We start from the raw sequence: 23,732 nt of genomic DNA on the forward strand, positions 1-23,732 counted from the left end.
CTTGAAGAGGCTAACCAAACAGCAGGAGTGGGGAGGGAAGAAAACTCAGCCAACCCTAAGTTAAGGGAAGCCTGCAGCAGAAACTGAGATGCCCAGGTAGAATCTGATGTGGGAATAAGCCTCAAATCTATGGGAGAGTTTAGGGCTTGGACAACTCGGTATCATTCTAGACAAAGGGCAGGGAAACAAAGGCACCTAGGCAGGAAATCGGCCTTTGGTATCCTGAAAATCTGGTTTCAGAGGGCAGCTGTCTGCAGAAGATCAGCTACATTCAAATCCAGTAGGATCTTAGGGACCGATGAGATGAAAAACTTGTTGGCCTCTAGGGTGCTATTAGGGACTGGGGATCCTATGGAATTATGGCTCATTTCCAAACTACAGAGATCAATTCCCCTGGAGAAAATGGTTGCTTGGGAGGGTGAAATCCCTGATGAGGTCCCTCCCCTCCCCAAATCCCATTCCAGGCTCACCACCAAAATCTCCAGGTAATTCCCAATCCTAAATTGGTCAAGTTGCTACTGGACTTGAATCCAGCTCTTCCAACCCTCCCCCCTTCTACATCCACTGGCTTCTACATCCACTACCTTACCTACCATCAACCAATCTATATAATACATTTCCATGCCACCTGGGTTCCTTGGAGAGATGTGGCCACAAGTTGCCAAACACAAAACTTTGGAGTCTGCGACTGTTATTTGTTAAGTTGCAGATTTAAAAGTTCACTGAAGAACTGTACACCCTCGCAAGAATTTATCCCCGCAATTAAGCATCATTGGTCTTAAAAGTGCCAGCTGACTAAAAATTTGTTCCACTAGCTCAGCTGAGAGAGTCGCTCATCCTTTGTGTGTCCATACCTGCTCTGCTGATCCTATCCAAAGGCCTGGACCAACTGCAAAGAAATGTTCTTGCCGTGTAGTGAGCACAGGGATGTAGGTTGTTGGAGGAGCATACCTGGCACACAGGAATATATAATGATATGCATTTTGAGGGCCTCGGTCTGTGAAGCCTCTGCTGAGGATGGCACTGTACGTTATCTGCTGACTGCATTAGGTGGGAAGAAGTTGGGCGGGGCCATGTGGCTCAGTGGTAGACCCTCTGCTTGGCATGCAGAAGGTCTCTGGTTCAATCCTTGGTGTCTCCAGTTGAAAGGACCAGGCAGAAGGGGATAGGAAAGACCTCTGCGTGAGACCCAGGAGAGCCAGGAAGTCGGGCTGGAGCTCAGTTGTAGAGCCTCCACTTGGCATGAAGAAGGTCCCTGGTTAAATCCCCAGCATCTTCAGTTAAAAGGACGAAGCAGAAGGTGGTGGGAAAGACCTCCACCCGAGACCCTGGAGAGCCACAAAATGGGGCTGGAGCTCAGTGGCAGAGCCTCTGCTTGGCATGCAGAAGGTCCCTGATTCAATCTCTGGCATCCCCAATAGAAAGGACCGGGCAGCAGGGGATGAGAAAGACCTCTGCCTGAGACCCTGGAGTCCCTTGAAGTGGGGAGCTCAGTGGAAGAGGCACTGCTTGTGAGACGGAAAGTCCCATTCAATTCTCAGCATCTCCAGTGACTTCGTTTGGTATCCATGCAATAGTCACTTCCAGACTACACTACTGTAACTTGCTCTACACAGTCCTACCCTTGTCTTTGATTCGGAAATTACAGCTGGTTCTAAATGTGGCTGCCAGTTTCCTCACTAGAACACCTCTGAGGGCCCACATTCAGCCGGTGCTTCGACACCTGCACTGGTTACCAGTCTGTTTCTGAGGCAGATTCAAGGTTTTGGTATTTGGTACCTTTAAGGCTATACGCGGCCTGGGTCCCACTTACCTGCGGGACCTCTTGGTTGCTTATGCTCTCCTTCACTCTGCAGGTATGAATTTACTGGTTGTCCCGGGCCAACAGGACATTCGCCTGACCTCAACCCAGGCTAGGGCCTTTCCGGTCCTGGCCCCAACCTAGTGGAATGAGCTCCCGGAAGCGCTAAGGGCCCTGTTGGAGTTACCAGCTTTCCACAGGGCCTGCAAGACGGAGCTCTTCTGTCAGGCATATGGCTGAGGCCAGGGCAGTCTCCCGATAGTTCAATCAAGGATCCCCTCCAATATTGAGACCTGCAATGTTGAGTTTGTCAATTTAGACTTATTGGATTGGCTCCCACTCTCATTAAATGTCTTCTTCTCACCATGCCAAAGGCCAAAGCTGAGAGTGAGCTAAGATTGGCCAGGGAAGCCCATTGTAACAAGAAAAGATTTTTCAGTTATGTGAGGAGCAAACGTAAAGTAAAGGAGGCAATAGGCCCACTGTTGGGTGCGGATGGACACACTCTAACGGAAGATGCAGAGAAAGCAGAAAGGCTTAGTGCCTATTTTTCATCTGTTTTTTCCCACAGGTCAAAGGGTTTAGGCACATCTAGAGATGGCAGTAGCCAAAGGATAGTGTCTGGGTGGCAGGTTAACATGGATAGAGATGTTGTCGAGAGGCATTTAGCTGCACTGGATGAGTTCAAATCCCCTGGTCCGGATGAAATGCACCCGAGAGTACTCAAAGAACTTTCCAGAGAACTTGCACAGCCCTTGTCCATCATCTTTGGAACCTCTTTAAGGACTGGAGATGTCCTGGAGGACTGGAAGAGAGCAAACGTTATTCTGATCTTCAAAAAAGGGAGGAAGGATGACCCGGGAAACTACAGACCAGTGAGTCTGACCTCTGTTGTGGGGAAGATAATGGAGCAGATATTAAAGGGAGCGATCTGCAAACATCTGGAGGACAATTTGGTGGTCCAAGGAAGTCAGCATGGATTTGTCTCCAACAGGTCCTGCCAGACCAACCTAGTTTCCTTTTTTGACCAAGTAACAGGTTTGCTGGTTCGGGGAAATTTGGTTGATGTCATTTACTTGGATTTTAGTAAAGCTTTTGACAAGGTTCCCCATGATGTTCTGATGGATAAGTTGAAGGACTGCAATCTGGATTTTCAGATAGTTAGGTGGATAGGGAATTGGTTAGAGAACCGCACTCAAAGAGTTGTTGTCAATGGTGTTTCATCAGACTGGAGGTGAGTAGCGGGGTACCTCAGGGCTCGCTGCTCGGCCCGGTAATAAAGATAAGTGAAAAGTTCTGCATCTGGGTCAGAAAAATGAAAAGCATGCCTACTGGATGGGGGATACGCTTCTAGGTAACACTGTGTGTGAACGAGACCTTGGGGTACTTGTGGATTGTAAACTAAACATGAGCAGGCAGTGTGATGCAGCGGTAAAAAAGGCAAATGCCATTTTGGGCTGTATCAACAGAAGCATCACATCAAAATCACAAGATGTCATAGTCCCCTTGTATACGGCACTGGTAGTAGCGCGGCTCACATGGCGTGCTGCTCGTGGCGGCGTGGGCCGGTGGGCGAAGTCTTGTCGGCACTGGGGCGGCTGGCGGGGCCGGCTGCTCCTTGCAGCGGGGGAAGGTGGGTGACCGGTGCTCGTTGGGGGTGGCGCCGCCTCAGCCACAGGTGCGTGTGGCCGCGGTGGGTGCGGGCGGCAGGCCCTCAGTTGTGTGCGGGCCGGCTGCAAGGGGTGGTTGTTGAGGCGACGGCAGCTGGTGGATGAGAAGGCGGATTGGGCCCCAACTCACTGGGGGCGATGGCTGTGGCTTCTCCCGGACGCTGAAGCGGCCTCGCCCCGTCTATGATGCGGCGAAGCCGCTCCAGCGGCCGGGAGAAGCAGGAGGAGGAGCAGGCCAGCTGGAGGACTGCGGGCGCGGTCTGGCAGACTGCACCGAATCCCGTCCGGGCGAAGCAGCTAATGGGGAGGCGCACTTTGCGCACCTCCCCATTGGCTGCTGGCCCTGGATGGACACTCGAAAGGGCCAGTCAGGAGCCGCTTTGCTGCTCCTGATTGGCCCCTCCGAGTTTTTATCCCGGACAGGGCCCGCCCTAACTCCTCCCCAACAGCCCTTACTCTTTTATTTAGTTTAAGGATGGAGCCCACGGTTTAAGGATGGAGCCCACGGCGCCACAGGCGGTTTAAAGATTGTTATGTGATGTAAAGCGCCATGAGCCCAAATTGGTGAACGGCGGCCTATAAAATTAAAATTAAAATTAAAATTAAAATTAAAATAAAATAAAATAAAATAAAATAAAATAAAATAAAAATAAAAATAAAAATAAAAATAAAAATAAAAATAAAAATAAAAATAAAATAAAATAAAATAAAATAAAATAAAATAAAATAAAAAATAAAATAAAAATAAAAATAAAAATAAAAATAAAAATAAAAATAAAAATAAAAATAAAAATAAAAATAAAAATAAAAATAAAAATAAAAATAAAAATAAAAATAAAAATAAAAATAAAAATAAAAATAAAAATAAAAATAAAAATAAAAAATAAAAAATAAAAAATAAAAAATAAAAATAAAAATAAAAATAAAAATAAAAATAAAAATAAAAATAAAAATAAATCAGAGCCGACCCTCCTTAGTTTCCAAGCTCTGGTGAGATCGGGCTAGCCTGGGCCATTCAGGGCAGGGCAGAGATGAACAGAGGTTTCTCAGCCCCAGAAGCAACTTCCTCCCTTGTGTCAAACAACTGGGGAATGAGGGTTTAGGAGTCCAGCATTTGCTTGGCATGTAAAAGGTCTCAGGTGTCAGGGTAAAACAGCATGCCCGGATGTTGGAAGGTACTACATCACTCTAAGTCTGTATAAGGGTTATCTCCTTGGATGGGATGCTTTTTTTTTGTCTTCACCTGGGAGCTGCCTTCTGGCCCCTTCTCTCTGTCACTTTGTCTTCTCCTTCACTTCACATGGCCTTCCATGGAGACACAAGTCTCTGCAGGTCTCTTCTGTAAATACAGTACCATCAGACTGCCGCACACATGATGTTGGACAAGCTAGCTGCTTGTGATGGGGAAAGTTGTTGTTATTATTAGTGTATAATTACTGTTTTGTATAAGTACACTGTAGATTTGGCTTCTCTTGCTTCTTTTGATTGCAACCTGAGTGTGAACTGGATTATTTGAATAAATGTTACGTTTTTCTTTTTAATTTTTTTGCAATGAGTGTCTTGTGAGATGTTGCACTCAGTATCAGACTTCTGTGAGTGGGCAAAAATTAACAAAATATCCTGAAACCAGGCACAATCCCTGGCATTTGCAAGATCGGACACTCTTGTGTGAGGATAGACTGTACTAAGTCTGGGGGTGGCCAAACTGTGGTTCTCCAGATGTCCATGGACTACAACCCCCATGAGCCCCTGCCAGATGAATATGGACTACAGCTCCCATGAGCCCCTGCCAGATGTCCACAGACTACAACTCCCATGAGCCGCCTTCAGCACATGCTAGAAGGGGCTCATGGGAACTGTAGTCCATGGACATCTGGAGAGCCACAGTTTGGCTACTCCTGGAGTTGACAATACTGACCTTGACAGACCAGGGGTCTGATTCAGTATAAGGCAGCTTCATGCACGTTCAATCTGTGCCGGCATCTGCAAAAGTTTAGGAAGCCATACTGGAACCCACTGAAGTTGCTGTGAGTTGGGAAAGGGCTCCTTCGGGAGCAGCCTGTTTCCCAAACGCCTGCCCCAAGATAAAAAGTGAACAGAGAGTAAAACAGGTCTGGGAACACTGTTGTTCTTTGTAGGTCCATTGGGAGGGGTCACAAACTAGTCTTCATCATTTTGCTTTTCATCTGCAATGGCCCCAGGACAAGTTTGCTGGCTTTCTCTTAGTTTTCAAAGGGTGTACGTAGTTTTTAATCAGTAGGCCAAAGACAGGTCTTGAACCAACTGTCCATCCCCTGTGCTTCAGGGCTACATTTCAATCTCATGATGTTGCCTCTGACATGCAAGATGACGCAGCTCTCCATCTCGTCTTGAATTGTGGGTCTGTCATATAATACAGGCATGCCTTGTCTCCAAACAGCCACATTCTCCATGTCTTGATTTTTATGTTCCATAATAATCAGGCATTCTTAAGCGCAACCAATCAAATGATGTCCGTGTAGCTTTTGGTATATTATGTCAAGACTAGTAATCATAGAATCATAGAATCATAGAATCATAGAGTTGGAAGGGGCCATACAGGCCATCTAGTCCAACCCCCTGCTCAACGCAGGATTAGCCCTAAGCATCCTAAAGCATCCAAGAAAAGTGTGTATCCAACCTTTGCTTGAAGACTGCCAGTGAGGGGGAGCTCACCACCTCCTTAGGCAGCCTATTCCACTGCTGAACTACTCTGACTGAGAAAAACTTTTTCCTGATATCTAGCCTATATCGTTGTACTTGAAGTTTAAACCCATTACTGCGTGTCCTTTCCTCTGCAGCCAGCAGAAACAGCATCCTGCCCTCCTCCAAGTGACAACCTTTCAAATACTTAAAGAGGGCTATCATGTCCCCTCTCAACCTCCTTTTCTCCAGGCTGAACATTCCCAAGTCCCTCAACCTATCTTCATAGGGCTTGGTCCCTTGGCCCCAGATCATCTTCGTCGCTCTCCTCTGTACCCTTTCAATTTTATCGATGTCCTTCTTGAAGTGAGGCCTCCAGAACTGCACACAGTACTCTAGGTGTGGTCTGACCAGTGCCGTATACAATGGGACTATGACATCTTGTGATTTTGATGTGATGGCTCTGTTGATACAGCCCAAAATGGCATTTGCCTTTTTTACCGCTGCATCACACTGCCTGCTCATGTTTAGGTTACAATCCACAAGTACCCCAAGGTCTCGTTCACACACGTATCCCCCATCCAGTAGGATGCGTATCCCCCATCCAGTAGGAAGCGTATCCCCCATCCAGTAGGCATGCTTTTCATTTTTCTGACCCAGATGCAGAACTTTACACTTATCTTTATTAAATTGCATCTTGTTCTCATTTGCCCATTTTTCCATTGTGTTCAAATCTCGTTGAACTCTGTCTCTATCTTCCGGAGTATTTGCCAGTCCTCCCAATTTGGTGTCATCTGCAAACTTGATGAGTAGTCCCTCCACCCCCTCATCTAGATCATTAATAAATATGTTAAAAAGTACCGGGCCGAGCACCGAACCCTGAGGTTACTCACCTCTCTCCAGTCTGATGAAACACCATTGACAACAACTCTTTGAGTGCGGTTCTCTAACCAATTCCCTATCCACCTAACGATCTGAAAATCCAGATTGCAGTCCTTCAACTTATCCATCAGAACATCATGGGGAACCTTGTCAAAAGCTTTACTACAATCCAAGTAAATGACATCAACTAAATTTCCCCGATCCAGCAAACCTCTTACTTGGTCAAAAAAGGAAACTAGGTTGGTCTGGCAGGACCTGTTGGAGACAAATCCATGCTGACTTCCTTGGATCACCAAATTGTCCTCCAGATGTTTGCAGATCACTCCCTTTAATATCTGCTCCATTATCTTCCCCACAACAGAGGTCAGACTCACTGGTCTGTAGTTTCCCGGGTCATCCTTCCTCCCTTTTTTGAAGATCGGAATAACGTTTGCTCTTTTCCAGTCCTCCGGGACATCTCCAGTCCTTAAAGAGGTTCCGAAGATGATGGACAAGGGCTGTGCAAGTTCTCTGGAAAGTTCTTTGAGTACTCTCGGGTGCATTTCATCTGGACCAGGGGATTTGAACTCATCCAGTGCAGCTAAATGCCTCTCGACCACCTCTCTATCCATGTTAACCTGCCACCCAGACACTATCCTTTGGCTACAGCCATCTCTAGATGTGCCTAAACACTTTGACCTGTGGGAAAAAACAGATGTAAAATAGGCACTAAGCCTTTCTGCTTTCTCTGCATCTTTCGTTAGAGTTTGTCCATCCGCACCCAACAGCGGGCCTATTGCCTCCTTTACTTTACGTTTGCTCCTCACGTAACTGAAAAATCTTTTCTTGTTACAATGGGCTTCCCTGGCCAATCTTAGCTCACTCTCAGCTTTGGCCTTTCTGATGATTGATCTACAGTGCCTAGTAACCTGTAGGTACTCTTCTTTAGAGCTCTGTCCTTCCCTCCATTTCCTGAACATTTTCCTTTTCTTTCTTAGTTCCTCTTGAAGTTCTCTGTTCATCCACTCTCTTGAAGTTCTCTGTTCATCCAAATAGGCTTCTTAGAGCTCCTGCAGTGTTTTCGTATTTCTGGAATAGTCATTGATTGAGCATGCAATAGCTCTTGTTTGAGTAGCGCCCACCCTTCACATGCTCCCTTCCCTTCCAGCATTCTCGTCCATGGTATGACACTCATCATGTCTCTGAGTTTATTAAAGTTTGCCCTACGAAAATCCAACATCCGCGTCTGGCTACAAGCTTCCTTGGCTCCCAATCTCAAAATCAGGCCCGCTGCAGGGTCCTGACCTCAGGCGGCGGCGGCGGCGGTGGGCTGGTCGGCGGCGGCGGTGGGCTGGTCGGCGGCGGGCTGGTCGGCGGCGGCGAGCTTGTTTTGTTGGCGGCGGGCTGAGGCGGCGAGAGGCGCTGCGCGCCTCTCGCCGCGTCAGCCCGCCAGGCAGGGAACCCCCGGCAGCCGCGCTTCCCTGGGTCAGGCCGGGAGGAACTGCGAGCCACGCTGCGCGCGGCTCGCAGTTCCTGGCGCTGGGAATCGGGGGCTCCCTGGGTCGGCGGCCTGACGCGGCGAGAGGCGCGAAGCGCCTCTCGCCGCGTCAGGCCGGGAGAGAACTGCGAGCCGCGCTGTGCGCGGCTCACAGTTCCTGGAGCTGGGAATCGGAGGGACCAATCAGCAGGCGCTTTGCGCCTGCCGATTGGTCCCTCCGATTGTCTGTCGTGAGGAAGGGTCCAATCCGGACCCTTCCTCATCACGGACTAATCCCACCTCTACCCCCCTTACCGAATTATATAGTCCGTGGCGCCCGTGGCGCCACGGGCGGTTTAAAGATGATTTGTGTCAATCTACTCCTTGTTTTTGTGTCAGAGCCTCTCCATTTCGCAAAACGGCAGGATATCAGCTGTGCCCCTACCCAGGAAGAATGCCAAATTCATTTTTGTACACTCAGAGCCCTGGATCGATCATTTGTCTGCCTAGAATAGGCTTTCTCAGTCAGGAGTTTGTGACGGCCCTGGAAGGGGTTAATATATAGTTACATCGTTTTGCAAATTATGCAAACCTGAAATACTCCAAAGGCTTTCCTGTGCAGGTCAGAGTGTTGAACTGCACAAAATGATTTTACAAACTGTCTCGGATAAATGATTATCCGATAAATGATTAGCCTGTGGTCTACAGTGCTGTGTTGAATTTATGAGAGGTAGAATCCCATTCATATAATTTCTGTACTGCTTAATGTGTTGTGTGAATACTTACACCATGCTTTGGTGCATTCCGGTAGTTCCAGACTTCTAAAATCCTAATCTGCTGGTTATTATTGACCTTCTGAGGAAGTGTGCATACACATGAGAGCTCACACCTAGAATACTTTGTTGTTCTTAAAGGTGCTGCCGGACTCAAACTATGTTCTGTCCTCTTTTTAGCGGCTGGACAAGCTATGTGCAGTCTGCCGTGAGCGGAGTAAAGACCTCTATATCTTCTCTACGGGTGAGAGGGAGATGCTCCAGTGACTGGAAGCAACGACAGGTGCATCAAAGACAACATGTCGAGCTGGCAGCGTGCCCTGAGCGATGAGACAGGGGCTTTGATTGTATGTGTGTTGTGTGTTGTCACTAACGCTGGGCTAAAGAAGGAAATGGCTGGCTCCCCACCAAAGGCTCAAGTTGGGTGTCACAAAATGGCATTTAAAATTAGCCACTACTCAGTGCTCTGCTGCTTGTGGACAGATACATGTGAACATGCCTTAGTCTGCATCTGACCCTCTGTCCATCAAAGTCAGTAATGTCCACTCAGACCAGCAGCCGCTCTCCAGAATCTCAGACAGAGGTCTTTCCCATAACCTGCTGCCTAGACTTTTTAACAGGAGATGCTGGGGATTGAATCTAGGACCTTCTGCAAGCCAAGCAGAGGCTCTGCCACTGAGCCACAGCCCCTCCCATTGAGATACTGTGCTACTGGGTTTCCAGAAGTCCTGTACCCCCGGCATTACCACTGGTTCTTGCTGTCTGACCCTTGCCTGCAAACTCCATGTTAAATCCATTGGTTTGAAGGAAGCCAGACACACTGGGAGTTCAATCAGCTCTTTATTGCTATCTCAGCATGGTGGTACAAGAGACAAAACTGAACTGAGAAATCCCTGAAGAGCCCCCCCCCCCCCAACACACACGAACAATGGATATAATGGCACCCTGCTTTGGCATGCCTTTCCATCAGGCACTGTGGGCCCCCCATAGATTCAGGAAAAGGCATTATGTTCTGCGTTTCAATACCCACAACCTCCAGATGCGGCAATCCAACAAACCAACCAACCCGCCTCAATGGTTCTTGCAGAGTCAGCTTGGGAAAGTGAAATGAGCTGAAGCAAATACACTGAAGATTCGCGGCTTTATATGGGCCTATCTTCCGGGGACTTTGCAAGGTGACGGTGCTACTGACTCGACGGCTGCCGAGCAGCTCCAGCCGGGCTCCCCGCAGGTTCCTTGTTCGAGGATGTCCTTTTATTCCAAAGGCACTCTCCGCTGCAACGGCCTTCCGGGCCATTCCCTGTTTCCTCTCGCTAAGGACTAAATCCCTCACTTAAAATTATTATTGTTTTTAAGAAATCGACCATGACTCTCTCAATTGCTCCGCGCCTTTGTTTATCCCAGGGGCGGGGGAGAACGCGGGTCGTGCCCTCCGTCGTGTGATTCTTTGCGGCAAGAGGCGATACCATATCAGAAAAGAGGGGTGTGTGTGTCATGTTTCTACTGAACGGTCCGTTTTGCGCGGTCCGTCTTTCCCATTAACGGGATGCTGTGGCGCTGAAGGTTTGGACTTTGGGGAAAGTTGAAAAGCGTGGTGAAAGCACCAGCGAGAGGAAAGGAGAGGGAAGAGCGCGGTTTTCTTTCTCCCCCCTTCTTCCCAGAGCATGGCCTAGGCCGAGCGTCGGCTTAAAAGCATCTCGTTGCGACGTTCCGAAGCAGAACGTTGGAGGCTCCAGTGTTCCGTCTGGGTGGCGAAACGCTCGGTTGCTGGCAGAGGGGCGAGCAGCGCAGTCGGCGCCATGCCGCTCAAAGTCACGGTGGTTTATTGGTAAGAGGACGCTGCGGGCACACCGTTGCGCTTCTTCTCGCTGTTCCTCAGTCCGCTTTTTAAAGGAGCACGTCTGGAGGAGGGCCAGTCGCGTGTCGTTTGCCCCCCCCTTGCCCCCCGAGTCATTCGTGTGGGTTTTGATGGCTTATTGGAGGAATGGCCACTTTACTCCTGGTTATAGTGTGGAAATTTCACAGCGCTCCTCTTTTTATACGGCTTGATCGGGAAACCAGCGGGGTGTATAGGTAGAGTTCACAAAAACTGTGTTGCTGCCGAGTGAGGAAGTTGCCCGAACTGGAGCTCAACCGGGTCTTCTCCATTGGATCTCTCTCAGGCATCCTGCTTATCTCAGTTTCTGGGGGTATGGGTGCCCGGATAAAGCGTCCCCCTTCAGACATATGGGCAGGGGGACTGGTTGGGGCAAGCCTGTGGAAAGCTGTAAAGCAGGGCTGGCCAGGTTGTGGCTCTCCAGATGTCCATGAAGTACAATTACCATGAGGCCAGAATGCTGGTGGCAGGGGTTCATGGGAATTGTACTCCATGGACATCTGGAGACCTACAATCTGGCCACCCCTGCTGTAGAGGCTGAGGCACAAGCAAAAACTATGTATGTGTATGGGGGGGGGGGGGTTGATTCCACTATCTAGAACAGTGGTTCTCAATCTGGGGGTTGGGACCCCTTTGGAGATCATGGCAGGGCAAGCAGCTTGGCCGGGGGGGGGGGGGGGGGAGCCATCCACACAACAGCCTTGCAGGATAGATCAAGATACAGCGTTCTTCTGGAGCAGCTGAAAAGAGTGAGATCGGCATAGTGGGACAAGAGGCAGAACTTAACTGAGAAACCCCCGGAAAAAAAATTATATACAATTATTATGAACAATGGATCTTCACACCATTGTTCAGTTTTGGTTTAATTTCTGTGAAAGAACACTTGTGCAATGTTATGGTTGGGGGTCACCACAACATGATGAACTGTATTAAAGGGTCACGGAATTAGGAAGGTTGAGAACCACTGGTTTAGTCTATTTAGAGGAGGGGATCTTCAAAAGAAATTTCATCTAGGATCATAAAATAATAGAGTTGGAAGGTACCTCATCTAGTCCAGTGGTCCCCAACCTTTTTATTACTGGGGACCAGTCAATGCTTGACAATTTTACTGAGGCCCGGGGGGGGGTAGTCTTTTGCTGAGGGACATCGCCGCCGCCGCCCGAGCCCCTGCTCCGCTTGCTTTCCCGCTGGCACCACTGACTTCCTGCCACCCACTGAGGGCGCTGCCAGCAGCAGCTGCGCAGTGCCATGCCAAAGGGGAGCCCCAGCCATGGCAGCCGACGGAGAGCACCAAAGGTGAGCTGGCGGCAGAGTGGCAGGGCAGCCCCCCGAGGCAGTAGCCAGGGAGGAGGAGTCACGGCCCGGTACCAACTGATCCACGGACCGGTCCCAGTCTCTGGACCGGGGGTTTGGGGACAGCAGATCTAGTCCAACCCCCTGCACTATGCAGGACACTCACAACCCCATCACTCATCCACTGTAACCTGCCCCCCCATTGAACCTTCACACAGAATCATCCTCTCTTTCAGATGGCTATCTGGATGTCTAAACATCCAGAAGAAGTTACTGACAGCAGTTTCTCAGTGGAACAGGCTTGGGAGGTGGTGGGTTCTCCATCTTTGGAAACTTTCTGACAGAGAGGCTGCTTCTGTGAAGGTTCAAGGAGGTGCCAGGTTACAGTGGATGAGTGATGGGGCTGAGAATGTCCTGTATAGCAGTGGTCCCCAACCTTTTTATCACCGGGGACCACTCAACGCTGGGGACCACTCACCGGGGACCACTCAACGCCTTTTACTGAGGCCCGATGGGAGGGTAGTTTACTCCTCTACTCTCAACCACTGCCCTAGCGCTCTCTGATCGCTATGGTAATGTTTAAACATCCTTTCAAAATAAGATACCGACACGCCACAACAATGAAGTGTGTTGTAAAGGGCCGGGGGGGGGGGGGAGAAGGCGTCCTTCGGGGCCCACCTCCAATTAGTCGAAGGACCACATGTTATCCGCGGACCACAGGTTGGGGATCGCTACTGTATAGTGCAGGGAGTTGGACTAGATGACCCAGGAGGTCCCTATTACTAGTACTCAAAGAACTTTCCAGAGAACTTGCACAGCCCTTGTCCATCATCTTCGGAACCTCTTTAAGGACTGGAGATGTCCCGGAGGACTGGAAAAGAGCAAACGTTATTCCGATCTTCAAAAAAGGGAGGAAGGATGACCCGGGAAACTACAGACCAGTGAGTCTGACCTCTGTTGTGGGGAAGATAATGGAGCAGATATTAAAGGGAGCGATCTGCAAACATCTGGAGGACAATTTGGTGATCCAAGGAAGTCAGCATGGATTTGTCTCCAACAGGTCCTGCCAGACCAACCTAGTTTCCTTTTTTGACCAAGTAACAGGTTTGCTGGATCGGGGAAATTTGGTTGATGTCATTTACTTGGATTTTAGTAAAGCTTTTGACAAGGTTCCCCATGATGTTCTGATGGATAAGTTGAAGGACTGCAATCTGGATTTTCAGATCGTTAGGTGGATAGGGAATTGGTTAGAGAACCGCACTCAAAGAGTTGTTGTCAATGGTGTTTCATCAGACTGGAGAGAGGTGAGTAGCGGGGTACCTCAGGGTTCGGTGCTCGGCCCGGTACTTTTTAACATATTTATTAATGATCTAGATGAGGGGGTGGAGGGACTACTCATCAAGTTTGCAGATGACACCAAATTGGGAGGACTGGCAAATACTCCGGAAGATAGAGACAGAGTTCAACGAGATCTGAACACAATGGAAAAATGGGCAAATGAGAACAAGATGCAATTTAATAAAGATAAGTGTAAAGTTCTGCATCTGGGTCAGAAAAATGAAAAGCATGCCTACTGGATGGGGGATACGCTTCTAGGTAGCACTGTGTGTGAACGAGACCTTGGGGTACTTGTGGATTGTAAACTAAACATGAGCAGGCAGTGTGATGCAGCGGTAAAAAAGGCAAATGCCATTTTGGGCTGTATCAACAGAGGCATCACATCAAAATCACAAGATGTCATAGTCCCATTGTATACGGCACTGGTCAGACCACACCTGGAGTACTGTGTGCAGTTCTGGAGGCCTCACTTCAAGAAGGACATCGATAAAATTGAAAGGGTACAGAGGAGAGCGACGAAGATGATCTGGGGCCAAGGGACCAAGCCCTATGAAGATAGGTTGAGGGACTTGGGAATGTTCAGCCTGGAGAAAAGGAGGTTGAGAGGGGACATGATAGCCCTCTTTAAGTATTTGAAAGGTTGTCACTTGGAGGAGGGCAGGATGCTGTTTCTGCTGGCTGCAGAGGAAAGGACACGCAGTAATGGGTTTAAACTTCAAGTACAACGATATAGGCTAGATATCAGGAAAAAGTTTTTCTCAGTCAGAGTCGTTCAGCAGTGGAATAGCCTGCCTAAGGAGGTGGTGAGTGCCCCCTCACTGGAAGTCTTCAAGCAAAGGTTGGATACACACTTTTCTTGGATGCTTTAGGATGCTTAGGGCTAATCCTGCGTTGAGCAGGGGGTTGGACTAGATGGCCTGTATGGCCCCTTCCAACTCTATGATTCTATGATTCTATGATTATTCTGTGATTCCCACTGGTGCTAGGGAAGCAAGTCTTCTTGGGACTGCCAAAGACATTCTATTTATTGTTGGTTCTTTCTACAGAACCATGGGGGATCCAACTCAGTGAATCCTTGCATCTCTACAAACAGTGATAATTTGTAGACAGGCAGGTTTCTATTATTTCATCACCACGTGGAAGAGATGGAATTCTTGAATTATTTCAGAAGGTATTGACTGGTGACAAAAAAATGAGTATCTTTGGGCCTTGATCTGACCCACTTAAACATTGCCTGTGGCATTCGATAGGAACAAATTCATTAGCTTGTAGAATCCCTCTTTAGACCAGCTCTGGTGTTTTTGCTTGCAGACAAAGCATTTAGGGAGTTTGCCAGTCTGTGTGCATCAGTCATTTGGTTTTGCAGTGGTGCATCCAAAACTACAAAGTGTGCTACTGAAACCTTTGCACACCCCAAAAGGCCACAGTTCTTGCCGTTCCCAAATAGGCTGTGATCTTGAGTGCCCTGCTCCATGCTGTTGCACAGGTAGTTGTTCTCAATCTAGAAGATCTGATGAGGTCTGTGACTCCCATAAATAGTCTGTTTCAGTAATGTTTGTTCTATTTTTCTTTTTTTTTAGTGGGGCCTGAGGATACAGCCCCAAGGTAAGTTGATTGTTCTACGTGGTACTTCACTTGAGCCATCTTGGTCAATTGCAGCTTAGCATTGTTGCCTGTGGCAGAAAACTGATGAAGTGGTTGGCCTGGAGCCTGGCTGATACAAGCTGCCGCATTGAGGCATGCCCTTAGCAACTGCTGTCTCGTAACTTAGGTCTGCCAGAGGCGGAGGAACTTGGGAAATCTTATGATGTTGGAGATGGGCCTGGGTGCACGTTCCTCTGGCTTTTGTCTCTTGCCCAGCTGCTGTCAGACAGATACCCATTTCTCTGCATCTTATTCATGACTGGGAGTGAGTAGAGTCCTTGCAGAATATCAGCACCCTTCTCATTGTTCTACTTCAGTTACCTAGATGTTCGACCAGAGAACCAAACCTATCTGGGCAGTAAGAGGGCAGCATTCATCTTTGGGGACTTCTGGTGATTCTTAGCAACCATGGCTGCAGGAATAAAAACTTCTCTTGCTGGGGTCCTATGTAATTCCTTTTGGCTGTGACCAGGGTTCTAGAAAATACAGATTGGGATTGGGGTGGAAGGAGCAGTAGAGGAGGTCCTCTGTAACATCAACAGCAGTTCCTAGGGTGGGACTGTTCCCCCTGCATCCCTGACATGGGGCTAGTTGGAATGGCTGAGGATGGTGTTAAGATCTTATCCATTGCTTTGTATTTAAAGGATGTTGTGATGGTATCTCTAAATTGTGAACTGGTAGAGCTTAAAGAATGTTGAAGAGCATAATTTATTTATTTTGGTGTTGGATTACTCTGTGGAACAGTGATGGGAGGACTTGCTAATGTGGGCGATGCTCATGGCAATACTAGAGGTTTTATGTAACTTTCAGCATTGTTCTTTAACTGCTGTAAGAACCTGTGAACTCTGCTGGAAATTCAATGACTTGTGGCATCTTCATTCTAGCCCACTTCTTACAGTGTGGGTTTGAGCCTCCTATTCAGCTAAAAGCCACAACTTGTACCATGAGTTTATGGCACCCATTGGTCATAGATCAAAATAAACTCCTTCCTCATTGCGGTATACTTGATCCTTGAGATGCCAGTGACAGAACATGTGTATCAGATCTCCTCATAGCCCCCTTTCAGAATCTGTGTTCCCAATACAGATCTTAGAAGTCCTTCATTTCTTTGGAAGTTACCCGTTTTTATGGATCTTGAACTTAACTTCTCTGTCCATCTCTTCCATGTAGTATCAGCAGCTTAAGAAGGAACTCGAGAAAGAGTTTCCGGGCAAGCTGGATATAGTGAGTATATCCCAAAGCTTTTGGCTCAAGCCTGCATGTGTTTGTATGGTCATGTGATCTATTAACTGAAGTAGAATTCTAAAATTGCCCTTTCAGGGAAAGAATTTGATATGCGTGCAGGCTGTTTCTTAATGTAAAATGAAAGACGTGCTTTGTGCTCCAGCCTCAGACTTAGTCCCATGCAGAAATGCCTTAAGCTGATAAATGTCTGATCTACTTGGCAGAAATTGCAAAACAGCAGCTTTCTTCTGGGAAATCTTGGAAAAGTTCTTTGGTTAACAGCACTGCTGTGTCCCCTACAACAGTGGTCCCCAACCTTTTTATCACTGGGGACCGATCAACGCTTGACAGTTTTACTGAGGCCCAGGGGGGTAGTCTTTTGCTGAGGGACATTGCTGCCGCCACCTGAGCTCCTGCTCCACTTGCTTTCCCACTGGTGCCCCTGACTTCCCGCTGCCCTCTGGGGGGCGCTGCTAGCAGCAGCTGCGCAGTGCCACGCCGAGGGAGAGCCCCAGCCATGGCGACTGCCGGAGAGCACCAAAGGTGAGCCAGCGGGAGAGTGGCAGGGCAGCCCCCCAGGCAGCAGCCGGAGAGGAGGATGAGAAGCCGTGGCCCGGTACTGACTGATCGACGGACCGGTACCAGTCCGTGAACCGGAGGTTGGGGACCACTGCTCTACAATGTAAAGCTCCAGGCTTACTTAGCAAGTGTGTTCTAAAGCAGCTTCTTGCTTTGTGCAGGGTGATAGTGGCTACTCTGTGAACTGGCCATGCCCTCAAATCCTGTAGCACAGGGGTCCCCAACTTGGTGCTCATGGGTACCATAGCACCCACCAGCATCTTTACTGGCATAAGCCAAATGTTTTCAGAAAGTGGGCAGAGATAGGTGGGGCTGTTGCCTAGCAAGGCTTTCTATTGACTATTGGCGATTTTTCATTGGCTGTGCGAAAGATTTGGAGAAACCAGAGTGCATTTAAAAAAAATATGTTGCTCTGGCAGCATCTGCCAGCTCAGCACAAGGATCTCCACTATGAGACTGAAAGTAAGTTATGATAGCCATTGTATGGTTGGCTCCATCCCCTTGTGTAGCCATTTTATCACTATGGCTAACATACTGTCTCAGAATTCCATTGTGCCCACAGGCTCAGAAAAGTTGGGAATTGCTGCTCTAGCATCCGTTGTCTTACAGGTCGAGTTGAGCTTAGAGATGACGGTGAACTGTAGAAGTAAAAGCTGCAGATGTGCTTGAGGGAGTGCAGTAATCCTCTTAAATACGGCTCCATATTTTGGAATTCAGAAACCCTGAAGTTCTGAAAGCTTGTCGCAAGTGAGAATACTAGCACGCAATCGGTTGTCTTTCCCCCTTTTTTGACCTAGAGTGGTGAAGGAACTCCCAAGGTCACAGGATGGTTTGAAGTGACAGTCGCAGGGAAGCTGGTGCATTCCAAGAAGGTAAGCAGCTCCATAGCATGAAGGCCAAAGAGTTCTGTGAGCATAGATATGGGGGCTGTGAAATGTCTGTGGAAGAACACAAAGTTGGCAGCCCTGTGTACTGTCTTTTTTTTCTGGACTCTGCGAAGTTATGTGTGTGGATGCCCCCTTGCAAAGATACCTTCTCCCTGCTCCAACAAATTCGGAGTAGTTTAGGGAATTATCTGTCTCCCAAGAATTCTGGTTCATATGTACAGAGTCATGGAGAGGATGCGGACTGAGAGCATAAACTGGTACAGGTGGCAAAAGGTGCTCCAGGAATTCCGTCTCCTTATTACAATAAGGCAACTTTCCCTTGGGCTCTGAACAAGACTAGCACTGAGCAGATACAGGAAGGCTCAAAAGAAGGAAAAAATCCTGCTTTCAAAACTGGATTCGGTAATTGTCCCTTTTGTACAGTAGTTGAGAGGTAATGTATCCATGATCCACTGTTCCAGGAATACTGTTGGTTTCATCCCTTCCTGGGCAAACCAGGATGGACACCAGGATAATTTTTCCCTTTAAAGTATTAAAACTAGAAAAGGTGGTGGTGGGGGATAGGCTCTTGTTTTTAATCTTGCCTTCTTTCTGGTAGAATGGAGATGGCTTTGTGGACAGCACTGACAAGTTACACAAGATAATCACAGCTATAAAGGCAGCCTTGGCGTAAAGTGCACTGGAAGAATGCATCACTAGATAGCAAAGGTAAAAGCCAGCGATGACTGTCCTCATTCTAAGATATCTATTGCAGGGTCTTGGAATCAAATAGTTTCTTCTGCCCCAAAGCCTTTGAGTTAGGCTTTCTCGAAAGGATTGGGTCCATAGATCCTCCAGTGCTCTTTAGATCTGGCTAGTGATTGATCTGTTTAATATAATGTTTGGCCTTGGTTTGGGATGTCTAATCAATGTGACCCCTAAAGGGTCTAGAAAGAGATCTGCCTTAAACATGTTTCTGTCCCACTCTGCACAGTATGCGAGATTCAGAGGTATTTCAGTGTGATATAAGAAATGGCTGCAAGAGCTGGCAATAACTCCATACTCCAAGGAAGACTGCACCTATTTTATATAAAAGAGGCTCAGGATCCTGATTCCACAATAAGTGTAATGATTCTAAGCATGGGCTCAGTAGTTAGTCTGCATGTGTAGATGGGACACTTGTTCTTCATGCTGCAATCCTGGGACACTTCTGATAAAGTATGCATATGATAGGGCTGTAAAGATTTTGTTCATAAAAGCACCCTGTTAAGTTTCAGTTCTTCCAAAGGTGAGGCCAATGAATCACCAAAGTATTGTTTTTCTGTTATACAGAGCGATATATCTAGCAAAGCAGTTACTTCTTGTCTGTGGATCTTGTGATGATGCATATGCGTTCTTTTCCTTTTATGTTTCCAAATAGTTCAAAGAAGAATCTGCTTAGTTCTTTCTAGCTGAACGCTTAATGATGGGTACTGCTGAAATGTCATCCGACGCGTGGCTGTTCCCTGAAAAATCTTGCGTGAAATGCTGGCTTGATCAGAGTCAGATGGGCAATTGAACTCTGAATATGATGTGTTTTGACAACTTTGTGCTTTGCAATGAACCTGCATCTCTGGGGTTGTATGTTCTTTGCATGCATGTAATGTTTGCTTTCTATATAGTTGGGTTAACATTTAACAATTGAAAGTACTTGCCATCAGAGTGGAGGGGAAAGTTTTCAAAGCTGTGAAAAAACAATGAACATCTTTAACTTTGTGTGTTTAAAAATAAATGTATAAATTTATAAATGTGTTGGAGCCAGATTCCATTCACCTTCCTGAAACAGCCATCAAAATCCCTCATTAAATTCCAAGTTATAGCATCATCTTGTCACTCTCTGCTTCAGTTTCTGGTTCCTCTAAGATTGTTTGGGGCCTTAGCTAAATGCAGTCTTCCAAAAGATTGCAGCTTGTGTGAAACACTAAAATCCTTTGCCTTTTCGCAGATTACATTCAAAGATGGCTCTATATAACCCATGTTTTCATATCTTTTTGTGGGCAGGGTTTCTTGGTTCCTTTACTCAGCTTAGAGCAGTTATCTTGTATCCTATGCTAGATCTCTGTTTTGTGTTTGAGAGTGTGCTTTCCGATTAAGTTCACATAGGGTAACCTAGAAATAAATCTCTATAAGCATAACCTCCTTCAAAGAACTGCTAGGGTAAAAGTTCAGTTATTGCAAAACTGATATAACACTTTCACCTTTCTCTTTCCAATGAATTTTTATAGGTGGAGATTGTAAACTTCGAAGCAGAGTTCATGTAGGCATTCTACATGGTGTGGGAGGGACAAAAGAAGGAACAGCTGAGGACCTTTGTACCCAGTGTCTTTTAAGTATGTAAAAAGCTTGAGTCATTATCTAGTGTAGAAACAGATGGAATAATCTAAGCTGCAAACCTTATCTGAATCCTTCATAGAATTGCAAAGTGGCTCACCTTTTCCTGCTATATATTTGTCTAACATAGCTGCATTTTAAAAGAAAATTAATCTTGATAGAACTTTTGGCACATAATTCATACCTATTAAAGAATGCCTAAGGAATAAATAAAGGACACAGATCTCTCATAAACTACCTAAACCCATATAACTACTTTGCATCTGCAGGACCTCCAGGTGTGCTCTTTGACTTCATGTTTAAATCAGACCTGACTGCAAGGATGTAAATTGTTGCTATTTCCAGCAAACACAGTGGAGAAACTAATGAAAAGCATTTGCAATATATTTAAATAAGGATTAGTGTATGTTGCATAAAGCCTTGTCTGGAAAATGGGGGGGGGGAGCAACTTTACATAGAATTAATGAGTGTGGGAAAGGGTTTGTGGGGAAGATGTTGTCTAGATAAGTTAAGTGTTCCAGGGTGACAGGGTCCTAGGGTATCTAAAGTGATACAAGGTTAACTTTTATAGGAAAAGAATGGAATGTGTGAATTCTCTGCATACATTTGTATCAAAATATTTTTTAGGTTTCAATTACATATAAAATTAAGTAGTGACGATTGGGTTACTGTGCTTTTGGGAGTGACCAAAGACATTTTAGCATTCTCTTCCCCAAAAACACTTTTCAATGCACTGCAAGAGACCAGAATGGTTATGACTACACACAAGTGCCCTCTAGTGCCAGTAGGGATATATTCTTGTTTGTTCTATCTTGAATGAATCTTTTGCAGAACAATAAAAAATATGGCTATACCTCCTAAAATGATTTTGAATTTGTGTCCTCTGTTAAATACCAAGAAGTTTATAGCAGCAGCTGTTATTTTTATAGGCTTTTTTCTTATTTGGAAAATCTACATGTTGCCTTCCTGGGTGCCTACTTTATATAGTTCATAAAATAAATCTAATAAAATCATTAAAACAATTGCCATAAATTATCATTAGTGTTTATAAAGGCTATAAAGGCAACTTCAAGCAGCCTAAAATTATATCCACAGGCTAGAGCATAAAAAGCAGTTTAAAAAGATGGAATGCTTCAGCTAATTTTTTTGTCTCTGTGCTTAAAGAGCAGTTAAGTAGATACATGTAGAAATTCAAAAGGGAAAGTATTCCAAAAGAGCAATGCTACTACTGAAAAACCCTGTCTCTGGTTGACATATGCTTTACCTTTGTGGGTAGGGGCACATAAAAGTAGGAAATTTGAACTGGCTTGACAGCCAGTACAGAACAACATAATTACAATAATAAACTATAATAAATAAATAATAGTTCAGATTTTCTCACCATAGGTTGCTGACTCTTACAGAAACTCTTACATATAGGCCTCAATAATAGCCTGGTTACCACATTTTGAAGTTCATCCATAGTTTTCAGTAGCAACCCTAAGTAAAGCATATTGCACTAACCAAACCCAAATGACCAGGAACGTCCATAGCTTGTCTACTAGATGAAGGTAAAAAAAGAAAAAGGGAGAATGTGCCACACAAGACATCTGAGACTCCAACTGTAGACCAGGATCCAGTAGCTATGTGCTTCTTTGGGGGGGGGTGCAACTCCTTTAAGACATGCTGACTCCTCAACTTTCATTCATTTTGTTGGCATGCAGCATCCCAAACTTGTGTGGATTGCACTTCGGTTTATTGGTCCTCATCCAACCCGTTACTTTCTCCAGGCACTTGTACACTATTCCACTTCTCAAAAGTACATCTTATGGCCTTCATAGTGACACATTGACCGTTTATGCACTGGAGGTTTCATGCCGTGCTGTAGGCTGGAGTTTTAGTACTGGCAGGTTGCCCTACCTCTTCCTGCACCCACACGGGGGAGCATTTGGCTTAGTGCACCTCATCCGCCCCTGATTTGTGCTCCTGCGCAGGAGCTGGGGCAGTGAAGTTCCCAGTGCATAAACGGTCATTGAGATGCCAGCCACATCTTATATAAGTTTATGCTATGCAGTACTTTCCTAAACATGACAACTTAAAATTAACAGCTGCAGAATTTGGTGTGACTTAATTCTCTAATAATTGTTTAGAATTACAGCCACGCAGCATGATACTGTTGATTTTTTTTCAGAATCAAATCTGCTTGTTATATTCACAAAAGCTGAATAGCCTGCGATGATAAAATTCACTAGATAGAACATAAAGTCTTTTTCCATAGTCATCACCAGTTTCCCACCACTGACACAGAATGGCTGAAAAATCAGCCTGTGGCTTGGGATCCAGCTTTAAAAATATTTTGCTTTTCAATAATGTTTTAGAAGCTGTGTAGCTAAAAGTAAAACAAAGCATTGTAAACAAGAGAGAGAACTGGCTCCAGATACTGCTTTGTCCATCTAAGGTAAATGTAAAGGTATCCCCTGTGCAAGCACCATGTCTGATCCTTGGGGTGACGCCCTCTAGCGTTTTCATGGCAGACTCAATACGGGGTGGTTTGCCAGTGCCTTCCGCAGTCATTACCGTTTACCCCCCAGCAAGCTGGGTACTCATTTTACCGACCTCAGAAGGATGGAAGGCTGAGTCAACCTTGAGCCGGCAGCTGGGATTGAACTCCCAGCCTCATGGGCAAAGCTTTCAGACAGCTGCCTTACCACTCTGTGCCACAAGAGGCTCTTGTCCATCTAGTGGACTTAAAAACTGCTTGGAATCTAAGAGAAGGCTCTTAGTTGGACTGCAGTTGGCATTTAGAACTTTGTCACTGGCAACTTAAACTATGTTTTAAATATTGAATTGTCAGATCTTTTAAAATTTTTATAATACTATTACTGTTTTTTCTTGTTTTAAATTGTCTTAGTTTTTAATTGCTTGTATTTTAATTTTGGTCTGAATGACCGTAAATAAATATTAATTTTTGTTCCAATTCTTGTTCATCTGACATGATCCACTTAGTATTTCTTTACCACATAAGGCTTTTTTGCCACATAAGGCTTTTGTGAATGTCTTGTATGAATTTAGCATGACTTAGGTTCTGGTAGGACACAAGCTGAAAAGATTGCAAGCCAGCAGTATCGGTTAAGCATATTGTCTAGCATTTTAAATGCTATGGCTTATTCTGTGCTATTTTTGATATAATCAAAAGACATTGGGCACCCAAGGTGATGTCTTAGGTGTTCAAATGCCTTCAGTACCAGTCTTATTTGGAAAGCTGTGGTCAGCTGTCCTGCGGCAAAGTGAACAATGGAAAGGGGACATGGCATAAGGCC

The 23,732-nt window shown here is 46.2% G+C and overlaps 1 protein-coding gene across 1 annotated transcript; it reads left to right on the forward strand.

The window, feature by feature from the left end:
- The first annotated feature begins 10,915 nt into the window (after positions 1–10,915).
- Positions 10,916–19,927, forward strand: SELENOW (selenoprotein W). Its single transcript, XM_077336562.1, has 6 exons — positions 10,916–11,071; positions 15,331–15,355; positions 16,565–16,618; positions 17,995–18,069; positions 18,683–18,792; positions 19,484–19,927. Exons 1-5 carry the CDS (start codon positions 11,043–11,045, stop codon positions 18,755–18,757), a joined length of 258 nt encoding a protein of 85 aa, XP_077192677.1. The 5' UTR covers positions 10,916–11,042; the 3' UTR covers positions 18,758–18,792; positions 19,484–19,927.
- The last annotated feature ends 3,805 nt before the right edge of the window (positions 19,928–23,732 follow it).

The sequence above is a fragment of the Paroedura picta genome, chromosome 5 (genome assembly GCF_049243985.1).
Source record: "Paroedura picta isolate Pp20150507F chromosome 5, Ppicta_v3.0, whole genome shotgun sequence".
Classification (NCBI taxonomy): domain Eukaryota; kingdom Metazoa; phylum Chordata; class Lepidosauria; order Squamata; family Gekkonidae; genus Paroedura; species Paroedura picta.